Raw genomic sequence first — 20254 nt, forward strand, 5'->3', positions numbered from 1 at the left:
TTTCACCATGAAAACCTACAGGAAGAGCCAAATTTCACCAAAAAGTACGAAGCTACAATTATTTTCTCTCCAAAATGATCTGTGTGCAAGAAATTACTTACATATTTGTCAATAAAATGACGGAGATCTATGAAGTCTGTTATAAAAACTGAAAGAGCAACTGCGCCACCAATTTTATCACCAGCGCCACACTGTGGGTTGCGTGTCCAAACTTCGCAATACTCTAGCAAAGAAATACCAGTTCCACAATCACGAAGAATCTTCTTGAAATACAACGTGAAAACAGTTTGCAGGAAAGAAAGTTTGGCCGTGTATCGTAATATAACACAATTCTCCCACCATATGAAGTATATTTTCCGGTGATTTATACCAGAAGATTTAGTTTTGGGGTGTTTTAAGGCTTAGGTGTCCGAACTTCGAAGTGACCATGCTACTAGTTATGTCAACTTGTTAGACTATAGATGAGGTTGCAGTGCTATTGTTATCAGTAGTGTCATATGCAAACTGTGAGGATGTAGCCTGACTACTACGTAAAAAAAATAAGGCCTAGGCCTATGACAATTTGCAAATGGTGTGGCCTGTGGGACCAAAACTTGGTCCGAACCTACTGTAGTCCTAGGCCTAAACAGGCATTGTGGGCCTACACATGCCAAACTTTAGGCTTCTTTGTGATAAAGTTTTCCGTTTCATAGGTTTAATCATATTCATAATACATATTGGCCCTCTGGTAACAATTTGGGTAATCTGTTATGCCAACTGACTTAGGCCTTCTGTAACTATACTAGGCCGATCCATATTACCAGAGCACTAAGATGTCTCACTAGTAATTGTCTGACGTTTGGGGCCTTGATTTGTGCAAGTTGGACTTAACCACTTTGTGAACCTGTAGTACTCCCCCACAGACTTCACTTAGACTAGGCCTCACATAGGATCTAACGTTAGGCCTAGGTCCATGGTTGAATTAAAGGATTTAAATTTAACTCAAGTAGCCTAGCCTAGCACTAAGTAGCAGGTTCTAGCAGGTTTTTCATATCTTTCTGCATTTGAAATGTTATGTCAGCTTGATAACATGGCGTCAATGACTTTTTTTAAGTCAAAAGTCGTGTTTTACTTCATTTCCAATTCCAGTTCTCATTTTCAGCATCAGTTTTTAAAGTTTGCTAAACTACATTCATCTTCAACGCCTTTCAAGACTTGATTCAGTTGCATTTCATAACAGTAACACCCGATCATCCAAGATTCCTCACTAGGCCTACTTTAGTACTTGTTACATGTCAAATATAAGTGACTTACCACAGTGAACTTCCGATAATCCGTCGTTTGGTTTCCTGAAACACACGAAATGATGTTTTGCAAGTGAGACTTACTCTACGAATAAGCAATTTGGCGATTCCACGTAAAATGTGTATAAAAAAGTTCTCCTGGTGAAAATCCAATGTAAATACCGCTACAATTTTGCGCAGACTACACGTTGTAGGCCTATAATTGGTAGAACCAGAATGCAATGAGTTGTATTTTCGACATCGAATTGAAAAGTACGTATCCACAGCTGTTCGGGGTCTTCACCTGAATGAATCAAGCGTGCGTTTGTAGTGAGTCAGGGAAAAAGCATTCTTGTCGAGGGCGCCTATCTATATATTTGTGTTTAGCAACAAAGTTACAAAGATATCAGTCTAAACCATAGAAATTGATGGTCTAAACATAAATTGGTGAAAGAGGGGAGGGAAGACGGATGGATAGAGGCAAGACGGACAAGGCCACGCCAGGTATTCCGTAATTCCAGAGAAACGATTTTTAACACTGATAATTGGTATGACTCCCGAACCCTCAATCACTGTGGTGGGCAAACTGACACCGCTTGATAAGATCAATTACAGAACAATTAACTTTGCATTTTTACCCCAATAATTCGTCGAAATTTAGAGAAATTTTATGTAAATATTAAAATATATAAAATTCTCACAATTTTGAGCTCCAGTGTAAAAAATTAGAAATAATAAGCGTATAAATTTTGAATGCAAACTTACACTTTGATGAATGAATGTAACATGTTCAAGATGAAATGTAAACACTTGTAGGTACAGTAAACGTCAATATTTCATTATTTTAGACAAAATGTCGAAATTTGTCCGAATGAAAGTTTATATGTCATCGACAACTGATTATTTTCCAGGCAACCCGTCATTATTTTTTTCTGACAAACCCGGCAAGGCTGCTTGGCCCAATGGGGCGGGGCGTATGCAGGGGGGTAGGAATTAGCTGCCAAGAAGTTGGGGCACAACATCAGAGGGGCACATTCTCATTCCACAACCACCACTCGTTATGCTATAAACCGATACACACCGGCCATATCACTTAAATATATGGGTTAGTATGCTATCAATACTATTATGGTGCACGTGAACAATTAAAATAAAATATTAAAATTAACAAAAGCTAAAGATATCCAAAAACAGTTCTTCATCACACATTTGCTATTTCGGAGAGAAAAAAGTGGAGGGAACGTGCCCAAAGTGCCCCCCCCCCGGCTCCTGCTCCCGGGCGTATGGGAGGTTCTAACCCCTCTCTCCCCTCCGCCCACGGAACGGCCTTGGTATGGAGTAACGCAAACCTAACTAAAATCGATTTCCAACGCCACTTATCACCGGGGCTGACATACATAAGTATATATAATTATACTTCGGTGGGCTGACGGGGTTTCGTATACGAAATGCACCAGAGTTAAATAGAGGTCGCTCGACTGATTTCCATCTCGTTCACAGTTAAAAGGGACAAAAGTGTTATAGCGAAGTTGACAACTAATTAGTACATGTATATGCGTGATATCCCTTTATATTGATTTCTGTGATATCACAATCTATATTGATTTCAGTGATATCTCAATATAAGGAATTTTGGTGGATGCTTATAGATAATCGGGAACAGATCAGTCAACGAACGATAATTAAACTTGAAATTTTACAATCAACAAATGGCTTATCTATTTTAATGATAATAAAATAAACTTAGTTCTTCCTCGACTTTGGAATTCGTTCCTAAACACCAGACAAGTTTAATCATACTACAACAGAAATTAGGGGCCGATACAAAGTGGAGAAGATGTTTTTGAATCGATACTCCCGATCTATATAAATATGCATTTAGGTTGCTATTGTGAGCTAACATAGCAATCATTTGTTACACTTGAATACTTCTTTTCATGCAATTATGACACACTGCAGACTGCAGAGAAGCCGAACGATAACCACCGGGCACTAATTCTACACACATGAATATCGTGACAAACAGACTGGGATTGTGTTTGGATCGGTTATATAGTTTGGTTTTCATGACCAGGCTGTATCTTGGGTGATTTTTCTGAAATCGTATAATACCAAGATTTACTCGTGTAGGCCTACGTCTGTTGGTTTTTGACTCGGTCAACTTATTCTTTTTATTTGGAGAAAACTGTTAAGTTTACCCGGTGTACAACACACAATCGAGATCTGCAACATAGAGTATATCAGAATCAAACCGTCTATGTGATACTCGTCATGTTGTGTATGCTCTGTAATGTTGTGCTTCCATTGCTGGCATGCTTTGTCGCTGTCAAGATATTTGAACACTACTGGAGAAAGCGACTCATATCTTCAGACAGCCTCGCGGATAGATATGTCTTCATCACCGGATGTGACACTGGGTTCGGTAATAGACTTGTTCGACGTTTAGATAAAACCACCAAACTGAGATTATTCGCTGGTTGTTTGACAGACAAGGGCCGGGCAGACCTCGATAAATGCACATCGGAAAGGGTCCAGGTACTACCCCTGAATGTTACAGACCACGAAAGCATCGAGACATGCTTCAAGGAAGTAACAGCTAGGTTGCCGTCAAACAAAGGTAGGTAGCAGCGATTTAATTCGATTTTAATTTAATGGAGGACGTCATTAATATAAATATCAAGTTTATGTGTGTTCTTAAATTCTTCAGGTTTGTGGGGGTTGGTCAACAATGCCGGCATAATCGGGTTCTCTGGTCCTTTAGATTGGGTCGATGCCAAATATTTCGAGAAGGTCATCAGAGTCAACCTCCTTGGAGTCATTGACGTCACCATGACATTTCTACCATTGGTATACACTGGCAAGGGACGTATTGTAAACATAGCAAGTTCATATGGAAGGTTTCCTTTCCCAGTGGCTGGTTACACTGAGTCCAAATTTGGTGTCGAGGCATTTTCCGACAGTTTAAGGTTAGTGAAACAGATGGTTTTGTGAGTGGGTATTCCAAGACAATACCAGAACCGTATATAGAGATATACGCCTCTTGCAAGTATCACAGCCGTATATATAGAGAGGTCTGGCAAGTAATAGTATATGGCGCCCTCTAATTCAGTTGTCCAACACCATAATCCTTATCAATTTCTATGTCCAACACATGGTCATCTTGTATAGAGATGGCTTTGATCCAACGGCCAGATAACACTAACTGCTTCACCACTTTCCGTTTTAGTCATGTTACGGTTTAATTATGTATTATACTGTCCACCTTTTTGGAGAGACATTGCCGAAGTTTATCAGTGCCCCCCCCCCCCCCACCTTCCGTTCTGTATATTTGACTTGTACTAAGCTTATTCTGGGAAACCTAACCGAATGTGTTTATAAAACTGTTACCTGGCTTCCAGTGAATCACAGTCGACAGGCCAGTCATGTATCACAGTACTGTACAAGCCTGTCACCTTTGAGATGTACAGTAACTCATTATAGGTTTCATCATCAGTAAATTTCACGTTTGTTCTTGTAGATTTCATCTTCGAAGTATCCGATCTCCATGTGGTGTATCTATACTGGAGCCAGGCTTCTTTCGCACCAACCTGAATGATCCCTTAAAACTAATAACCGAAATCAATGAAATCTTTCAAAACATGCGACCGGAAATGAAAGAATTTTATAAGACGGTTGATGAAGACTATATCAACAGATGTAAGTATATATTTATATATATATATATATATATATATATATATATATATATATATATATATATATATATATATATATATATATATATATATATATATATCATAGGCGAAGGAGGCGGGGTAGGGCTGGGGGGGGGGGACTGCAGTCCCCAACCAAATATATATATTTTTTTGGTGAAAATTCGGGCAATATGCTGAGAATTTTCGGGCACCAACTGAAAGAAAAATAAATTGCAATGATGTAGCTAAAGGAAATCAATAGTTTAAAAAAAATCTCCTTGGTTATTAAAATAAAGTTCAAAGATTGCCCGACTAATTCGCCATTACTAATGTAAAAGAGAGTTTTGACATAATTGGCCCTCCATGCTTTTTCTTCATCTACAAAAGACATTTCGTTCTTTACATTAGCATCCCGCGGTATACTGCGCAGCTTTCACGGACCGTACGGCACACGATGGCATGCGATTTAATAACCACTGCATGTCTATGTACATTTACATGTTGAACGCGCGCGGAGCGAAAGATTTTGGTTACATTTTTCGGGCAAGTCGTTACTGCCCCCCCCCCCCCAATCAAATTGGGCCCCATACGCCTATGTTTATAATTCATACATTACACGTGAATGGAAGATAAGGGTCTAATTCTATATTCAGTGAAGAATTGATGGAATTATTGTGAGCTCTTCGTGTGTAAAATGATGTTTTGGGTTCAACTATGGATCGAAAATAAAATCTAGGACAGGTAACTCCAACAGTATATTCCTGGTAAATTTAGCGGGTCACGTGACAAATGTTAAGTACGTGATAATGCTTGTAGTAATTTAATATTAATTCATTAACTTTATTTATTTTGTGTTTCTTTTTGTAGTGGTCAAAGACAACAATGATTTCATGGACATCGTTAGCACACCAAATATCGATCTCGTGGTTGATGCTTACGAGCACGCCCTCACAGCAAAATGGCCGAAGAAACGGTATTCCATTCACTGGGACGCGAAGTTGTTATGGATACCAATGTCCTACATGCCATCTTTTATGCAAGATTTCATAATAACAATGCTATGTAATAGGAAAGTGTAATTAATATGTCAAAACATATACTGCCGCGCGGCAAATAATTAAAGGCGAACTTTCATGGCACTGAAATTATTTGCAGTTTAATGTAAATTCTACTCTAGCAGTTTAACAATATAACGCATTTAAATAGGGAAGGGGGTTCGAAAAAAGAAAAAATTGTAGGCTTCATTCTCATACAGGTAGTGAGCAATTTCACGTGTTAATAAAGTGTAAACTTTCAAATGTTATAAAATTAAAATAATTTTTTCACGTAAATTTACGTCAAAGTAATTCATCATTTATTTTTTAAATATAAATTGCTACTTTTCGATTCAATGTTCATCACCTTTGCCACTCTTAAATATCATTTCTTTATATTTGGAATTTATACTTATCATAACCATAAGTACAATATATAGCCACGGGAGAAAGGAGGCTGTCACTCCGACCCCCTCCCCACACCCCACACCTCCACCTCCATTCCCTCCATTTTTTAATCCGGCAACGTTCCACATTGACGGCGTCGCGAATGTGACCTTGACTCGAGATGCTAATTGAGGGTCCTATCACTTGGAGAATGAAAAACACTTTTTTCTATATTATTGACTATAGACGATTATAACTGAAGGCAATGATTGACAAATGCGTACGACAGGTGGCGGAGTGGAATGGGGCAGTGGGCTGAAGTGATAGCTAATAATAGATTTGAACTTTCCTCCCGAAGGAGAAGAAAAGATGAGTTTATAACCTTCCTATAATCTCCAGGGTAATACTGTCATTTCCTTTATATTACTTTTCATATTTTAATTAAAGCGACATCCAAAACTAAAGTTCAAGATTATTGCTTGCATTCAAAGGAGTATAATAATGGTATATACTTACTCAATACAGCAATCATAAAATAGCAGATATATGGACACGCCTCAGCTGTCGTTCGTTAGCTACAAATATCAATGTTTAGAAACTGAAACAATGATCTCTGGTCGTATATCGAAGTTTTTTATATCGATTCAATTGTCACACTACATATGTTGCGAACAATGTAGAGAGCAAGATGGCGAACAGGCTTTACACGCTCTTTCTTGTTGTCTCCTTGTCTTGTTTTCTTTTGGAGTGTATTCTGAAAAGTATTCAGAGGCCCATTCAATATTAAGGCATTAATAATGATATAGAAAAAAGGGGGATTGGGGAGGGGGGGGGGGGGGGTTTAAAAAGGAGATGTGAAAAACAAGGGGAAAGAGAAAAGCAAATGCGTGATGGCTGAAATCAGCTGATATCGATTCATACAATAAGAAGCAACAAACTAACAAACAAACCGTATAAAAGTTGTAATTAAATATGAAAAGATTTGATATTTTATGACCTCTCCATATTCATTGATTCTGAGGACGAATGTCTCATATTGCTTAGGCCTACTTGACATCTCGGCATATACATGTCGTTTTAACTAGTCAGTTAACATTACATAATATAGGACGTAGTTCACATGCATTATAGCAACGAGAGAGCTCTCTGATAGGATGTCTCCTACACAGCAAATATTAGCCGTAGCGCCGATCTTTCTTGTATTCATGGTTGCTTCAGGTAGGATTCATTCCACTATATGTACATCAAGTGAATTGTTTATTCGATGTATTATCTGTATTGATTATGTATTAATTAATTAACTAATTAATTAATTTGAAAATACAGTCGTTGCTAACACACTTGTCGATTCGTTAAACGATACAAAATTATCAAATGTTATCTCTTGTCTTTGAACTTCTTGTATTTAATTATGGAGTTTGTATACCTTTCTACCCTATGTATAGTTTATAGTTATTAGCTTATAGAGTATCAATTACATATATTTTTTGCATAATTTTAGTGGCTAATAGGATACGACTGTATACGTCACCTTTGCCCACCAAATCCCAAATTAAGACCCACCCCATACGATACCGGAACTGCTATCGCTTAACCTTCCTTATAGGGGAAGCGTGGAGACAAAAAATACACTACGGTAGAGATGGGAGGGGGTAAAAAGTTTCATCAATTTACAAGAGTTTTTCTTTTTGAAATGATTTGACCTTTAGTTATATCACTGCTCGGTCTTATCAAAGCTTACTAGAATACATGTTTCGTTATGTGTAGGCAACGCGAACGGTGTCTTCGAAAAGCCCTTCAAACACTTCGTCTGTACTGATCACGAACAGACAACGTTCAACATTGACGACACTGGTGAGATTTTATTCTGGAATAGTTTTTAGAATTTTTTCATATCGTTATCGGTGTATGGGTGTGAAACTCGAGTAATAACATGTAGTACGGTACGGTATACTGTAGAGGTATAACAGTACTCCTTATTTTTCAATTATGAGTCATATCTTATTTCTCTGGCTTACTCTAATGATATAATTTTCTTTTGGAGTAAACGTGGATTATCCTTATGATATATATATATATATATATATATATATATATATATATATATATATATATATATATATATATATATATATATATATATATATATATATGCATAAAACGCGATGTTAACAACATAACAACGTAATTGTTTTTCATTTTCAATGAATAAAGGAATGTGGATTAATTGGAGAGGCAGTTACTACATCTTGGCCACAGACTTACTTACCTGGAATGACGCTAAGGCAAAATGTGAATCACTTCATGAAGGTGTTCACCTCGTCTTCATAGAGGATGCACAAGAGGACGAATTTATCTATGATTTGATAACAAATGCATCGGCAGGAATCTCGTACAATTGGATCGGATTGTCTAACAATAACACAGATGGTAAGTATATAAATTAGTAATTACTATCAGTGAAAACTTGTCGTGCTCTCTTATTGTTTTCTGTTATAAATATGCTAACAAATACGTTCGTCAACCACATACCTGTTCCACGACGCTAGTAACAAAAAAATATTTCATGTTTTCGAGATATCAACAGTTCTAATATAGAGTGATGACTACATGTATAATAAGATCCATGCATGTCAATGCGTACTATTGTGCTTAGAAAAAGGATTGTGCCACCATGACGAAAGTTGGGATAAAAACACACACCGAGAGGTTTGGGGTGCGACATCAAATTTCTCTGTTTTAATTGATAAAACGTAACAAAAAAACTAAAGAAAAGGCATATTCAACACAGTTACCGTGATGACGTCACTCTCGGCTGTTGCCAGATACCTTCATTACATATTTCCCAAACTTTGAAACCTCGTATCTATCTTTCAGTTTAAGTGTGTACATATATCAGGATCTGTTTATTAAAAAAAATATATGCTATAAAGCACTTTACAGTATCGTTTCGAGACAGCCAATGTGTTTACCGAAATATCCATTTAACCTTCTTTATTTCCCCTCATTTTAGGTGTTTGGCAATGGTATGACCAGCCGCTGGTATATTCTAATTGGAAAGAACATCAAATTTTAACGGAAGCTGGTTATTGTGCGGCTTTGAAGACTACAATGCACAGCTCATCATGGTATACAGGACAATGTGATGCGTATAATGCTAAATTCGTATGTGAATTGGAAGAATAAATCGCATATATTTTGTGTCAAAGAGAATTTCTGTCTCGTTTGCCATGCGTGGTGTTTATATTCTCTATTAATGTGTCTATATTTGTTGTCTTATATATAGTTTTTAACTCTACAGTGTTTTGTATATTAATGTGTGAAATAATGTTTACACAACATGTAGTGTTTACATCTCTATGTATCTTATATTTCATTTCATTTCATTTCATTTATTTCGTCTATACATAAGAATGATAGAACAAGGTGGTATAGTATAAACAGGACACTACAAAAACAATAGTATAGTTTATCGAGCTAGCGACCAAAAAAATAACAAATAACAATGAAAGAAGGTAACAATTAAGAGTAGAAAAAAATAAACATGAGATAATCAATACTCAGTCAGCGTAGTTTTCAATTAGGTGGGTTTTAAGTTTGCGCTTAAACGTGACATAAGATTTAATAGTTTTTATATCATTTGGAAGCACTTTCCAGGTTTTATATGCAGTAGTAGTAATTCAAGAGTAATTTACCGTGTTTCGAGTGATGTCTGCTAACTGAAAAATGGGTACTATTCCTCGTATATATACTGTTACGAATATACGCGGAATTACTGGGATTAACAATATCACTAAAGACACGGGGGAGAATATTGTTGATATATTTATAAATAAAAGAACACATCTTGAGAACATGAATGTCGCTGACCTTAAGAATACCAATGTCTTTGTGCAAAGTACTGGTAGGATAACGTCGATGTTTAAGAGTAATGGTTTTTCACATTCTATTTTAGGGGATTTGTAAAGGCTTAAGCTTTAGCCATATATAGTCTTTGGCAGCACAGTGTTAGTTTATGAGCCTGCAATAATGGTTTGTATGTGCTTTCATTGTTTGTGATGTAACACTGCCGTGTTCACATTCTCTTAATTTATAACGTCTGTATGTAACTCTACAAATATGTGTGCGTGTGTGTGTAATAGCAAGGTTTACCTCATTTGGTTCACGTTTATATGTGATTTAATATTTGACTGTACACTGTTTTTATCTATATGAAGTCATGCAGGTTAAGTGTATGTATAGTTTAGCATAGCTTAGTGAAAATATGGGATATAAACTGCAAAAGAGGGCTCGGTGACATAAATGTCCCCGGGGCCAGTCATGTCTCTCTATGGCCCTGTGGGCACTCTAACCAATACACCATATCCAAGGTAACTCTTAAAGATATACACCTACTATATGTTAATGTATTATACTGGCTGAGTGAACATATGGTTATATTGTTATTTGTAATTCGGCAATGCATTATTCAATTAAAGTAGACAAAACAAAATCAATTTTAGTCTTGTATAGACTCTGCTTTGGTAATTTCTTGATGGTTTTTTGTTGTGGTTGACTTTCTATTTTCAGTTCTTCCGTTGAGACTTTTCCCAATTCAGAGTGAGACTTGTCCCACTGTCAGAGGAGAGAAGCTTAGTGTACTTTCACAATTTAGTTTATATAGGTTTATCTGTTCATACTTTGTTCTATCTTCATGGAGTTCGCTTTCGAATTCAATTTTGAGACAAGAGCACAGCCACGTATATTTCAACAGGTGGGGGTCGGGGGGGGGAGGCAATTCTCTAGAATAACATAAAGGGCTCAGTACACAACGAGTATATATTTACCTACCCCTGAGACCCCTCCCCGGGACTAATTGACATCTAAACTCTCCATAACAAAAATTGCACAAGTATTGCTTTTTGATAGGTTAAGTAAACATATTCATGCGAACTGCATTGACAACAGTGGATTTTATTAATCAACAACAACAACAAAATAAAGTTTGTACCTACATCCAGTCTTTAATAATACAAGCTTATCCTCAGTGTGGAGGTTCGTTGGTATACTTTTGTAAGTATTGATTTTAGAAATAATACTTTTGCTCATCACGAAGAATCTACTATATTTCTATAAATATATATATATATATATATTTATATATAGAAGGACAATATTATGACACTTCTTTCAAAGTTTCAGTCATATCGTAACACCGGGAATGATTATTAAAAAGTAAAATAGCAGAGCGTGTTCAAAAGGAGAAAGGGAACCAAGGTTGTCAGAAAAGAAACAAAGAACAAGAAACAATAGAGTGTGAAGGTCACATGTACTCTATAGAGTTGTTGGTCACAATACAAGGAAACAAAGGGAAACAAAAAGAACAGAAAAGAAATAAAGAACACACCAAGACAAAATACAATTAAATATAAGACGAAGATAAGAAACATAAGTTAACATCAGAATATAACTGCAAATTTAGATGTTTAAATTAGGAGCTTGACGAGCCATGCAGCCTATATAGTGACTGCATATTATAACGTTTCAGTATATTTCTCGGCTTATGCGGCGATGTATGCCATGAATGTTATACGTATCCTACTACGGTGAGTGGAAAACCTATCCGAAATAGCTGAACGCGGTTTAACATGTCTAACCTGCCACAAATATTAGCTGTGACGATGGTCTTTTTCACATTTTGGTGTGATTCAGGTAAGAACAGTTAAATTATTGATCAATTGTCTGTATTGTTCAGTTTTAAAAGTGAACGATTCATTTACTTGGCAGTATATATCATATATCCTGGCAGGGACGTAGCCAGGGGGGAGCAGGGGGAGCGACCGCTCCCCCCTTTCAGTGTCGATTTTTTTTTTTAAACTGTCGTTTTTTAGCATGGTATTTTGTCAGTGCTCTTTTGATCTTGAATACTCGTCAGCTCCGTTAACTCGATTGTAACCGTAGTAACATTCACGCCTACTGATTCAACTACTTCCTTAGTTTGGCAGATGCAATTAGCTAAATTTAGCTTATAGCCAATTACAAGCCTACAGTTGGCCACTGTGTAATAAAATACATATTGCCTACCTAACCGCACTCTATGGAATGTCACGAACTGTATGCACAACAACGTCGACAACGTTCGTTCAATGAGTCGTCCTAAGGTGTTGCACGAACAGAATGTTATGAAGCTAAGCTAGCAATCGTACGTGATACGCACTTCCTGTAATAATTATTACACTGCTAATACACTGCGATAATGATATTTGTTTTTAGGCCACTGCATATCTGGCAATATTACAAAATATGAAAGTTTATATTGTCCATCAGTTAAGTTCGTCAAATGTATTAAAGTCCAGACATTGGACAATAAACAAGAATCATCCTACTGGAAAAAAATTGTAAAAGAGCACTATGTTTGTCTTTCTGATATATTATGTAAAAGAACATGTAACAGAATTCAAACAGGAAACAAAATCTGCTGATTATGATATCATATGATCAGGGGCGTAGCCAGTATGTAGCACTGTAGGCCCGGGCCTACATTTTTTTGGCCAAGTTATATTTTTTTAAAAACACCCATAATTCAAATCGATAAGCTTGCTGGACGAGTTTAAGAGTCTATAGACAGGAAAAACTATTGAAATGAACGTAGCAAGAATATGGCTAAATTAGGTGACCTATTCTTCTGTCATCTAGGCTGTCATTTCTATCACTCTACCCGCCGAAAAGTTTGTTTTTTAACATGTAGTTAAGAACCCGTTTACGCAGATAATATTTCAGTTGAGAAAACAGTTGAGAAATTTGCGTCAGATTGCAATCGTCGGATACCTCTCGCCTTCTCTTATTAGGCTAACTTAAACATTTAATAGCTACAGTTGTATCAAAGACAATTACTGGCTATAGTTATATCAAAGACATTTCAGGCCTATCTTTGTATCTATAAGTATCAGAAGTTGAAACGTATGACTACTCTGTACATGTACCTTGCTAATTTTAAATACATTATGTAGTATTGAATTAGACATTTAATAGCTACAGTTGTATCAAAGACAATTACTGGCTATAGTTGTATCAAAGAAATTTCAGGCCTATCTTTGTATCTATAAGTATCAGAAGTTGAAACGTATGACTACTCTGTACATGTACAATGCTAATTTTAAATACATTATGTAGTATTGAATTAGACATTTAATAGCTACAGTTGTATCAAAGACAATTACTGGCTATAGTTGTATCAAAGAAATTTCAGGCCTATCTTTGTATCTATAAGTATCAGAAGTTGAAACGTAAGACTACTCTGTACATGTACAATGCTAATTTTAAATACATTATGTAGTATTGAATTACGTACTATTTTAACTCATTTGTTTTTTGGGTTTAAAAGTGATATTGAATGAGGTGTCTCAAGATAGCAAGAGGCCAGGGAACCAGAATGAACACTCGGGAAGTGCCGTTTCCGGCCATCTGGGGGGTTTGTAAATCCAAAAATTTTCTTGTACGCTCCGCGCCAACCGATGGTGGCGCTCCGCTCAGATAGTCGTGCCTACAACTTTGAAAATCCACATCAATCGCAAAAAGTGCTCCCCCCCTTTCAAATTCCTGGCTACGTCACTGTATCCTGGAGTTTTAGAAAAGAGAATATAGACATGTATTTGTGCGTGTGTGTTTGGACATGTGTGCATGAGTTTTGATACCTAGTAATTGGAGTTTGTATAACATAATATAACTGTAATTCTTTTGATACAAAATCCCACAAGATTCTGTTCTAATTGTTAATAATCGCATAATGAAACAGACCCATCCAATTATGCACACTCAGTCGCTGGGAAATATCCATAGGATATGGGTTTTGTGTGTGTGTGAATGGTACATGCTAAGGGAGAGTGTCAGGCGCGTAGCTAAGGGGGGGGGGGGGGCATAGGGGGCAGCCGTTCCTCCTTGAGCAATTTTTTTTAAATTGTTTTTAATGTTTTTATGATATCGCTAGTATTTTCAAAAGAGAAAATGCTAAGATGCAACTGACAAGGCCTGGGAGGGGCCATTTCCAGCGATCTGGGAGGCATTTTCAGCCAAAATTTTAGATAGTTTGCAATGCCGAATCTACAGTGTCGCCCCTCCCTTGGCAAATTCCTGGCTACGCGCCTGGAGAGTGTTTTGTTCATAGAAATGCCTTTTCTATAGGATATATCTTTAAAACCTTTACAAGGCCTAACTGTGATGAACAGATCCTGCAAGGATATATAATGCATACTCCAACCTGACGTAACTTGTGGATATTATTTAGGGTGCCAGGTCGATTGGAGAAGAAAGATGTACTAAGGAAGATAAGTAGGGCCGATAGAAGCGGATAAGGAGGGGACTGCGGTGGGGGGGGGGGGGTTGCAATAGCCATTGGTGTCATCGTAATTAATGGTAATAACGACGTTATGATGTTAATCTTATACAAGATATTTGGTTTTTTTACAGACTACGTTGACGGCGCCAAAGAAGAGCACTTCGTTTGTACCAATGTAGACCAAACAACGTTTAATGCTGGTATTAGAGAGCCACTAGTTTAAAGAGATTGTCCTGTCACAAATTTCACAGTATATGCTATAGTACCTTTACGTAGGCTGACATACATGTTTATGTGATATGATTCTATGGATAACAACGAAAAGCTTGATTGGATTTCCCAAGTAAACGACAGGTCTATTATACTCTTACTAATACAGGCCTGCATGAGGTTGGCAGTGAAATGAGTGATCGTGTTCGAACATGAGTGATCACAAATTGTGTTTCTTTATACGTATGTTATAAAGAATACTCATAACATTTAAAACAGCCGTTCTTTCATTTTTCCGTGCTTCTAATACATATATAGGCACATATGTATATAGCCTATATGTCACCCGTGTGGGAAATCACAACCTCCTCTATAGATATTTCATATCGCCACGTATATACCTACCGACCATATGCCTAGGCTATACATAGAACTGATATATCAATATACCGTATAAACGTTGTTCATCGTGCACATGTGGTTCATTTAATTAAGGGCCCTCGCATAGGCCTTCTCCAGAGTTTCAATACTGTGCATCCGGAGAAAAGTTTCATTTGGCCTATTCATCTCATATCCTGTTTTTTTTTTTTTTTGGTATTGCTTTACATGTAGGGCATACATCGAACTTGGCTACATCAACATCAGCACATGGACCATCAAACGGAACCACCCCATCAGGTATGGAACCTCCGTTTTGTATACATTTAAAATAATACATTATTATCCTATCCACAGGCGTAGCAAGGTCCACAATGTCCAGGGGATCCATGCATGCAAGGGTCAATTCCGACATTTCGACTTAATGGATCACAACTTCCAGTCAAGTAAGATAGCAAGACAGCACTTTGTAGTTTTTACATTAGTGGCTCTGTGTTAACAAGGGGTCCAGCTCGTACGACTTTAGGCGTTCTATATGGGCAAACACATACACGTATATGTAGAAATGCAACAATTAATTGCTCCATTGACTTACACACTAAAATCGTCACTCGGTATATCATGTCGCTAGCGCATTGGTATATAGAAGATTGTATAACTGACGAGCCTTCCACTATATGAGAGCTGGTAGACTGGATATTCATAGCACCAACAATGTCTATAATAGTCTGAGTATAAGAACTACTTGCAGACTCTCGTTGTCACCAACGAATATTATCAAATGACTCAAATTCACACGGTCACAAGTCTTGATTTTTACACTCTTGGTAGTTTATTCTACACTCTGCGACATCCGATAAGCAAACCGTATATATGTTTATAATTGCAAAAGATCAGCGAAAGTCACTCAGTATCATAGGTTCATTTACATTTCCATCATATGGGTGAACCTTCCAGGCGCATTTACAACCGAAGTGCCCCAACCACCCCCCCTCCCCCGCCAAACCCAACCCGACCACTCTAATGTTGGCATTTGACAATCAGATACCTTTGGTGTTACTGGTATTAATTCCACTTTTCGTTTCATTTGATGGTTTCAGCGATCTGGTTTTCTTGGGGAGACTCTCATTATTTAGTGGCAAAGACACCGATGAACTGGGTGGACGCTAAGGCAGAATGTGAAATCTACAACGAAGAGGCTCACCTCGTCTTCATTGAAAACGCAGAAGAGAATGATTTCATCTTGCATTTACTGACAGAGAGTTCGACTGAATCAGAATTATTTTGGCTTGGAATGACCAACAAATATGACACTGGTAAGCAAGTAGGATTTGAAATTCCTAAAGCCATTCAATACAACACAGACACTGCAGCATGTTCTTGTTTATACTTGTCGGCATTCTACCGACCAATGGCCGTGAGCTGCTTCCAAATGGTCTGAATAAGGGGTGATATCTTGAAAAATTTCATCAGAACATTCTTCTATTTGTTAACTCCAGGTTATTAACCGTTCATGTTCCACTGTCGAACATGGCTTGTTTAATGTTGAAGAGAGGTATTTGGTAGCGCGAGACATAGTAAAGTGATTGTTTCCAGCTTAAGCAAAAAACTGCTAAGTCAAATCATCTGGAGGCATTAATATCTCTCAAACGAACTTTTATTTGAGAACAGAGATCAAATAGGATATCACAATTTGATTAACAGCATAATTGTCATTCTTGACTATTCCTAAGGCTTGGCCCAAGTACACTTTATCACTATAGGCAGGTATACATTTATGGGGAGTATATAGCCGTGGATTATTGAACAAAAGTACGCATTTCCTTAAAAAAATTTTTTGAATATTTAGTATAGCAAACATGTGTATATATCGGTCACAATTATATATCAAGAAATAAGTGAGGTAATGGTAACGGGGCGATAATATGAATTTAACTCTTGATATATTCCTTTTAATCTTCTGTTCTATAGGTGATTGGAGATGGTACGATCAGTTACCACTATATCTGAATTGGGCAGTTAGTAATCCTACACATGATGAGCACTATAATTGTGCTTTCGTTAAAAGCGGAGGGCACGGCTACTGGGAAACAACGGCATGCGGCTTTAAATTTCTGTTTATCTGTGAAGTGCAAACAGAACTATTTATGAAATGAAATTTCAGTGAGAATTTTAGTGTTCATTCATGCATGCCATGCAGTTTAACGGATAAAAATTGACCTTAAACGCAGAATTTTCAGGATTTTACCTTCTTAGCACTTTTGTTAGGGTATGGGCCTACTTTTGTACAAGTAAATGGTCATGCTTAGGTGCAAGATGATGCCATAATTTGCAACCATAACCATTGTTTTATGACGTTTGACGTAGTTAGTGTTCACGTCCCCTGCAGCACGAAAGACCATCATCTATATACTCAGAAGGAAAATATGTACCTTCAGTGAAAATGGGAGGGGGATACGTATACGTACCCATCTGTGTAATGCTCTGGCGAGCACAAGGGAGGGGGGGGGGGTTACCATGCACTCACCTCCACGGTCAGTCGGGTGGTGGGGAGGGGGCGTTCTGTCGTTGGATTTTTAAATAGTTCAAGAGTATTTTTAGAACAACCTTACGTTAATAATCCTGGTTATAGGCCTAATGTAATGTACAAATTTGCCTCGAAATGCACCATTTGAGTTGGTGAAAAAGATTAAAGGTAGTCTGTATCCGCCCCAATTATAGCATGATATAATATCAGGAAGTTTTCAAAAAGTACTTCCTGCATGGAGGTCTTTACTTTTCAATTGTTCTCAGACATTCTACGTGAGTACAAAAGATGGCTGAATGTCCCAGTGAGGTATAACATTTCCCCAGGGTGGTTATAAAAGCAGTTTAAGAATTTTGAATCAAAGGTGACCATAATTTAATATCTGGCTCATTTGGGGCCAATACAGCATACCTTTAAAAGAAGGGGTCGTTTGATATGCAAATGACACACATAATCTAGAAGGTCAAAGAGAGGGAATCACGTGACTCAATAGGAAATGAATATATCTTGTACTGAAATGTATTTTGTGTGTTTCCGTATATTGTTGTCTGTTACATAATATTTGGTGTAACTTTGTTTGACCATACTTCAAATTGTTCAGATTCAGCTGCATAATTATTCGCCCATGTTTGAACGAAGTCCTTGCGTGATTGGCTTGTTGTACCCTCGTGATTTGTGTTACGTAATTAGTCCTTTTCAATGTCCATTTGGTTTATATACATATATTGGGCGGACACGGAAAAAAGGACTACTGGCGTGTTGGTTGCGTCTAGCGAGGATACAGTATTTCACATGTGTAGTATCTGTTCCCTATCGAGGGGAATGGTGATACACACAGTCAGAGTCCCGATGCAAGGGGACTGGGGTTGAGAGCGGATCAGTCGTTTGGTTGTTTGGTTTTCGTGCCCAGGTTCTTTTTTGGGCGACTTTTCCTTAAAAAAAGTATTTCACATGCCAGATATTCAGCCATCTGAGATTACTTGCGAAATGGTTGGAAAGTAATGCCACGTAATGTAATGCTGTTTGTAATAGGGACCAGTGGTTTCTCGATGTTCTCGACGTTAAAGAGCTAAAGAGGTGTTTTGGTGTTTGTATATAATAAGTTAAATGCTTTCTTCGTGTGTGTTTGCTGGTTGATGTTTGTACAATAGTGAAATTTGTCTAGTTTTATTTGTGCCAAAAAACAAAATATAAAATATAAAATGGTAAAATGTTGTATTATTACTGTCTTTTTGCGTGAATGAATATCCGCCTAGTCGTTAATTTGATTCTACCAGCGTTATAAAAGCACTTATTCTATTGGTTTTTCTTTGTCAGTGGTATTTGGCTGTGGTTAATGCACTGTGTGTTTACCATGAATTACACATTTTATCGTGTTAAGTCATTGACACGGTTTGAATACTACAGGAAAAAGTAACAATAATAAGTGAAAACTACACTTGTGACTAAGCGCAACAATATTCATCAAGACAATGCTCACATATTACAATACTACAAACCAACTATATATTAACTGGACTGTCGGTGACTTAGTATAGCATATACGAGGTGGTATAAGCCGAGAGCCTCCTTGTTTATAATGGTTGTCTGGTGTTTATGTCCATATGTTCGCTAGCGCAATAAAAGGCTACATGTAACGCATTGTTATGGGGGAGGGGACGGGGAGTGGGAGAATAATAAGGGTCCGATTCTATACAAAACGATTCAACGCACAGCAGTGCCAAATCCAAAGGAGTGTAACACCTGGGAGCAGGGCCTTTTTTAGCGTACTAACTGGGGGCCGTGGACTTGAAAGCCCCCATTTTAGCCGTGGCAGTATATATAAAAAATAGCAATGAAATCCTCAGTACTATTTTTTCCCTTATTGTCCCATTTCCCTCAGCATAGCAAGATACAGCGATCGTCATGATATATTTGTGGGTATATTTTATATATATATATATATATATATATATATATATCAGGGTTCTGCCCAGGGTGGATTGAGTGCCGGCAGGACTATCTAAGCGGAGCGCCACCATCGGTTGGCGCGGAGCGTATAGAAGAAAATTTTGGGTTTAGGAAACCCCATGATGGCCGGAAACGGCCCTTCCCGAGTATTCTGTACGAAGTGTTTCCCGAGTGTTCTGAGTATGTGTACTAGCTAGCTGGATAGTGCCTGTGTCTCGCGCGATAAAAATAGATATAAATGAAACTATCAAAAGTACGATCGGAAGTTGGAAACGGAAAACGGTCATTGGTCTGGAATGCGGAACTCTGGTAATATTTACTAAGTATGACACTGTGATGTGTTGGATATTTTGAACAGTTATGAACTGGATTTCCCCTAGTCTCAAACAAATTGTTTCTGTACGTTCGACCCTCCGGCTATGGAGCTGTTTTTTGGAGTTCCTATCGAAAATAAGTGCCGGTCGGAAAAGTCACTCAGGCAGATTGTGGCGGTCGGT

At 37.5% G+C, this 20254-nt stretch overlaps 4 protein-coding genes across 7 annotated transcripts in view; 3 read left to right on the top strand and 1 right to left on the bottom strand.

The window, feature by feature from the left end:
* The window catches only part of LOC139958534 (integrin beta-1-B-like), a 112187-nt gene extending 110606 nt beyond the window's left edge, over positions 1-1581 (bottom strand). For all 3 annotated transcript variants that reach the window (XM_071955663.1, XM_071955661.1, XM_071955662.1), the window contains exon 1: positions 1294-1581. The gene's annotated coding sequence lies outside the window, so the exon portion shown is untranslated. The remainder of the gene's footprint in view (positions 1-1293) is intronic.
* A 1004-nt stretch (positions 1582-2585) lies between these two features.
* On the top strand, positions 2586-11132 carry LOC139958535 (retinol dehydrogenase 7-like). Of its 2 annotated transcripts, XR_011789821.1 has the most exons (7): positions 2586-3879; positions 3970-4228; positions 4780-4958; positions 5825-6778; positions 8146-8232; positions 8593-8808; positions 9392-11132. XR_011789821.1 is itself a non-coding variant. In XM_071955664.1 (4 exons), the coding sequence occupies exons 1-4, from the start codon at positions 3534-3536 to the stop codon at positions 6034-6036; spliced, it is 996 nt and encodes a 331-aa protein (XP_071811765.1). In that variant the 5' UTR covers positions 2586-3533; the 3' UTR covers positions 6037-7195. The 2 variants fall into 2 exon arrangements, 1 of the variants encoding a protein (XP_071811765.1); XM_071955664.1 differs by lacking the exons at positions 8146-8232; positions 8593-8808; positions 9392-11132 and having other exon boundaries at positions 5825-7195.
* LOC139959142 (dromaiocalcin-1-like) lies at positions 8595-9564 on the top strand. The gene is made up of 2 exons (XM_071956740.1): positions 8595-8808; positions 9392-9564. The coding sequence occupies exons 1-2, from the start codon at positions 8595-8597 to the stop codon at positions 9562-9564; spliced, it is 387 nt and encodes a 128-aa protein (XP_071812841.1).
* Positions 11133-11370: 238 nt separating the features above from the next.
* On the top strand, positions 11371-17779 carry LOC139958539 (snaclec alboaggregin-A subunit beta'-like). The gene is made up of 5 exons (XM_071955671.1): positions 11371-12069; positions 14824-14892; positions 15515-15580; positions 16381-16596; positions 17252-17779. Exons 1-5 carry the CDS (start codon positions 12006-12008, stop codon positions 17434-17436), a joined length of 600 nt encoding a protein of 199 aa, XP_071811772.1. The 5' UTR covers positions 11371-12005; the 3' UTR covers positions 17437-17779.
* Positions 17780-20254: the final 2475 nt, after the last annotated feature.

This window comes from Apostichopus japonicus, chromosome 18, assembly GCF_037975245.1.
Source record: "Apostichopus japonicus isolate 1M-3 chromosome 18, ASM3797524v1, whole genome shotgun sequence".
Classification (NCBI taxonomy): domain Eukaryota; kingdom Metazoa; phylum Echinodermata; class Holothuroidea; order Aspidochirotida; family Stichopodidae; genus Apostichopus; species Apostichopus japonicus.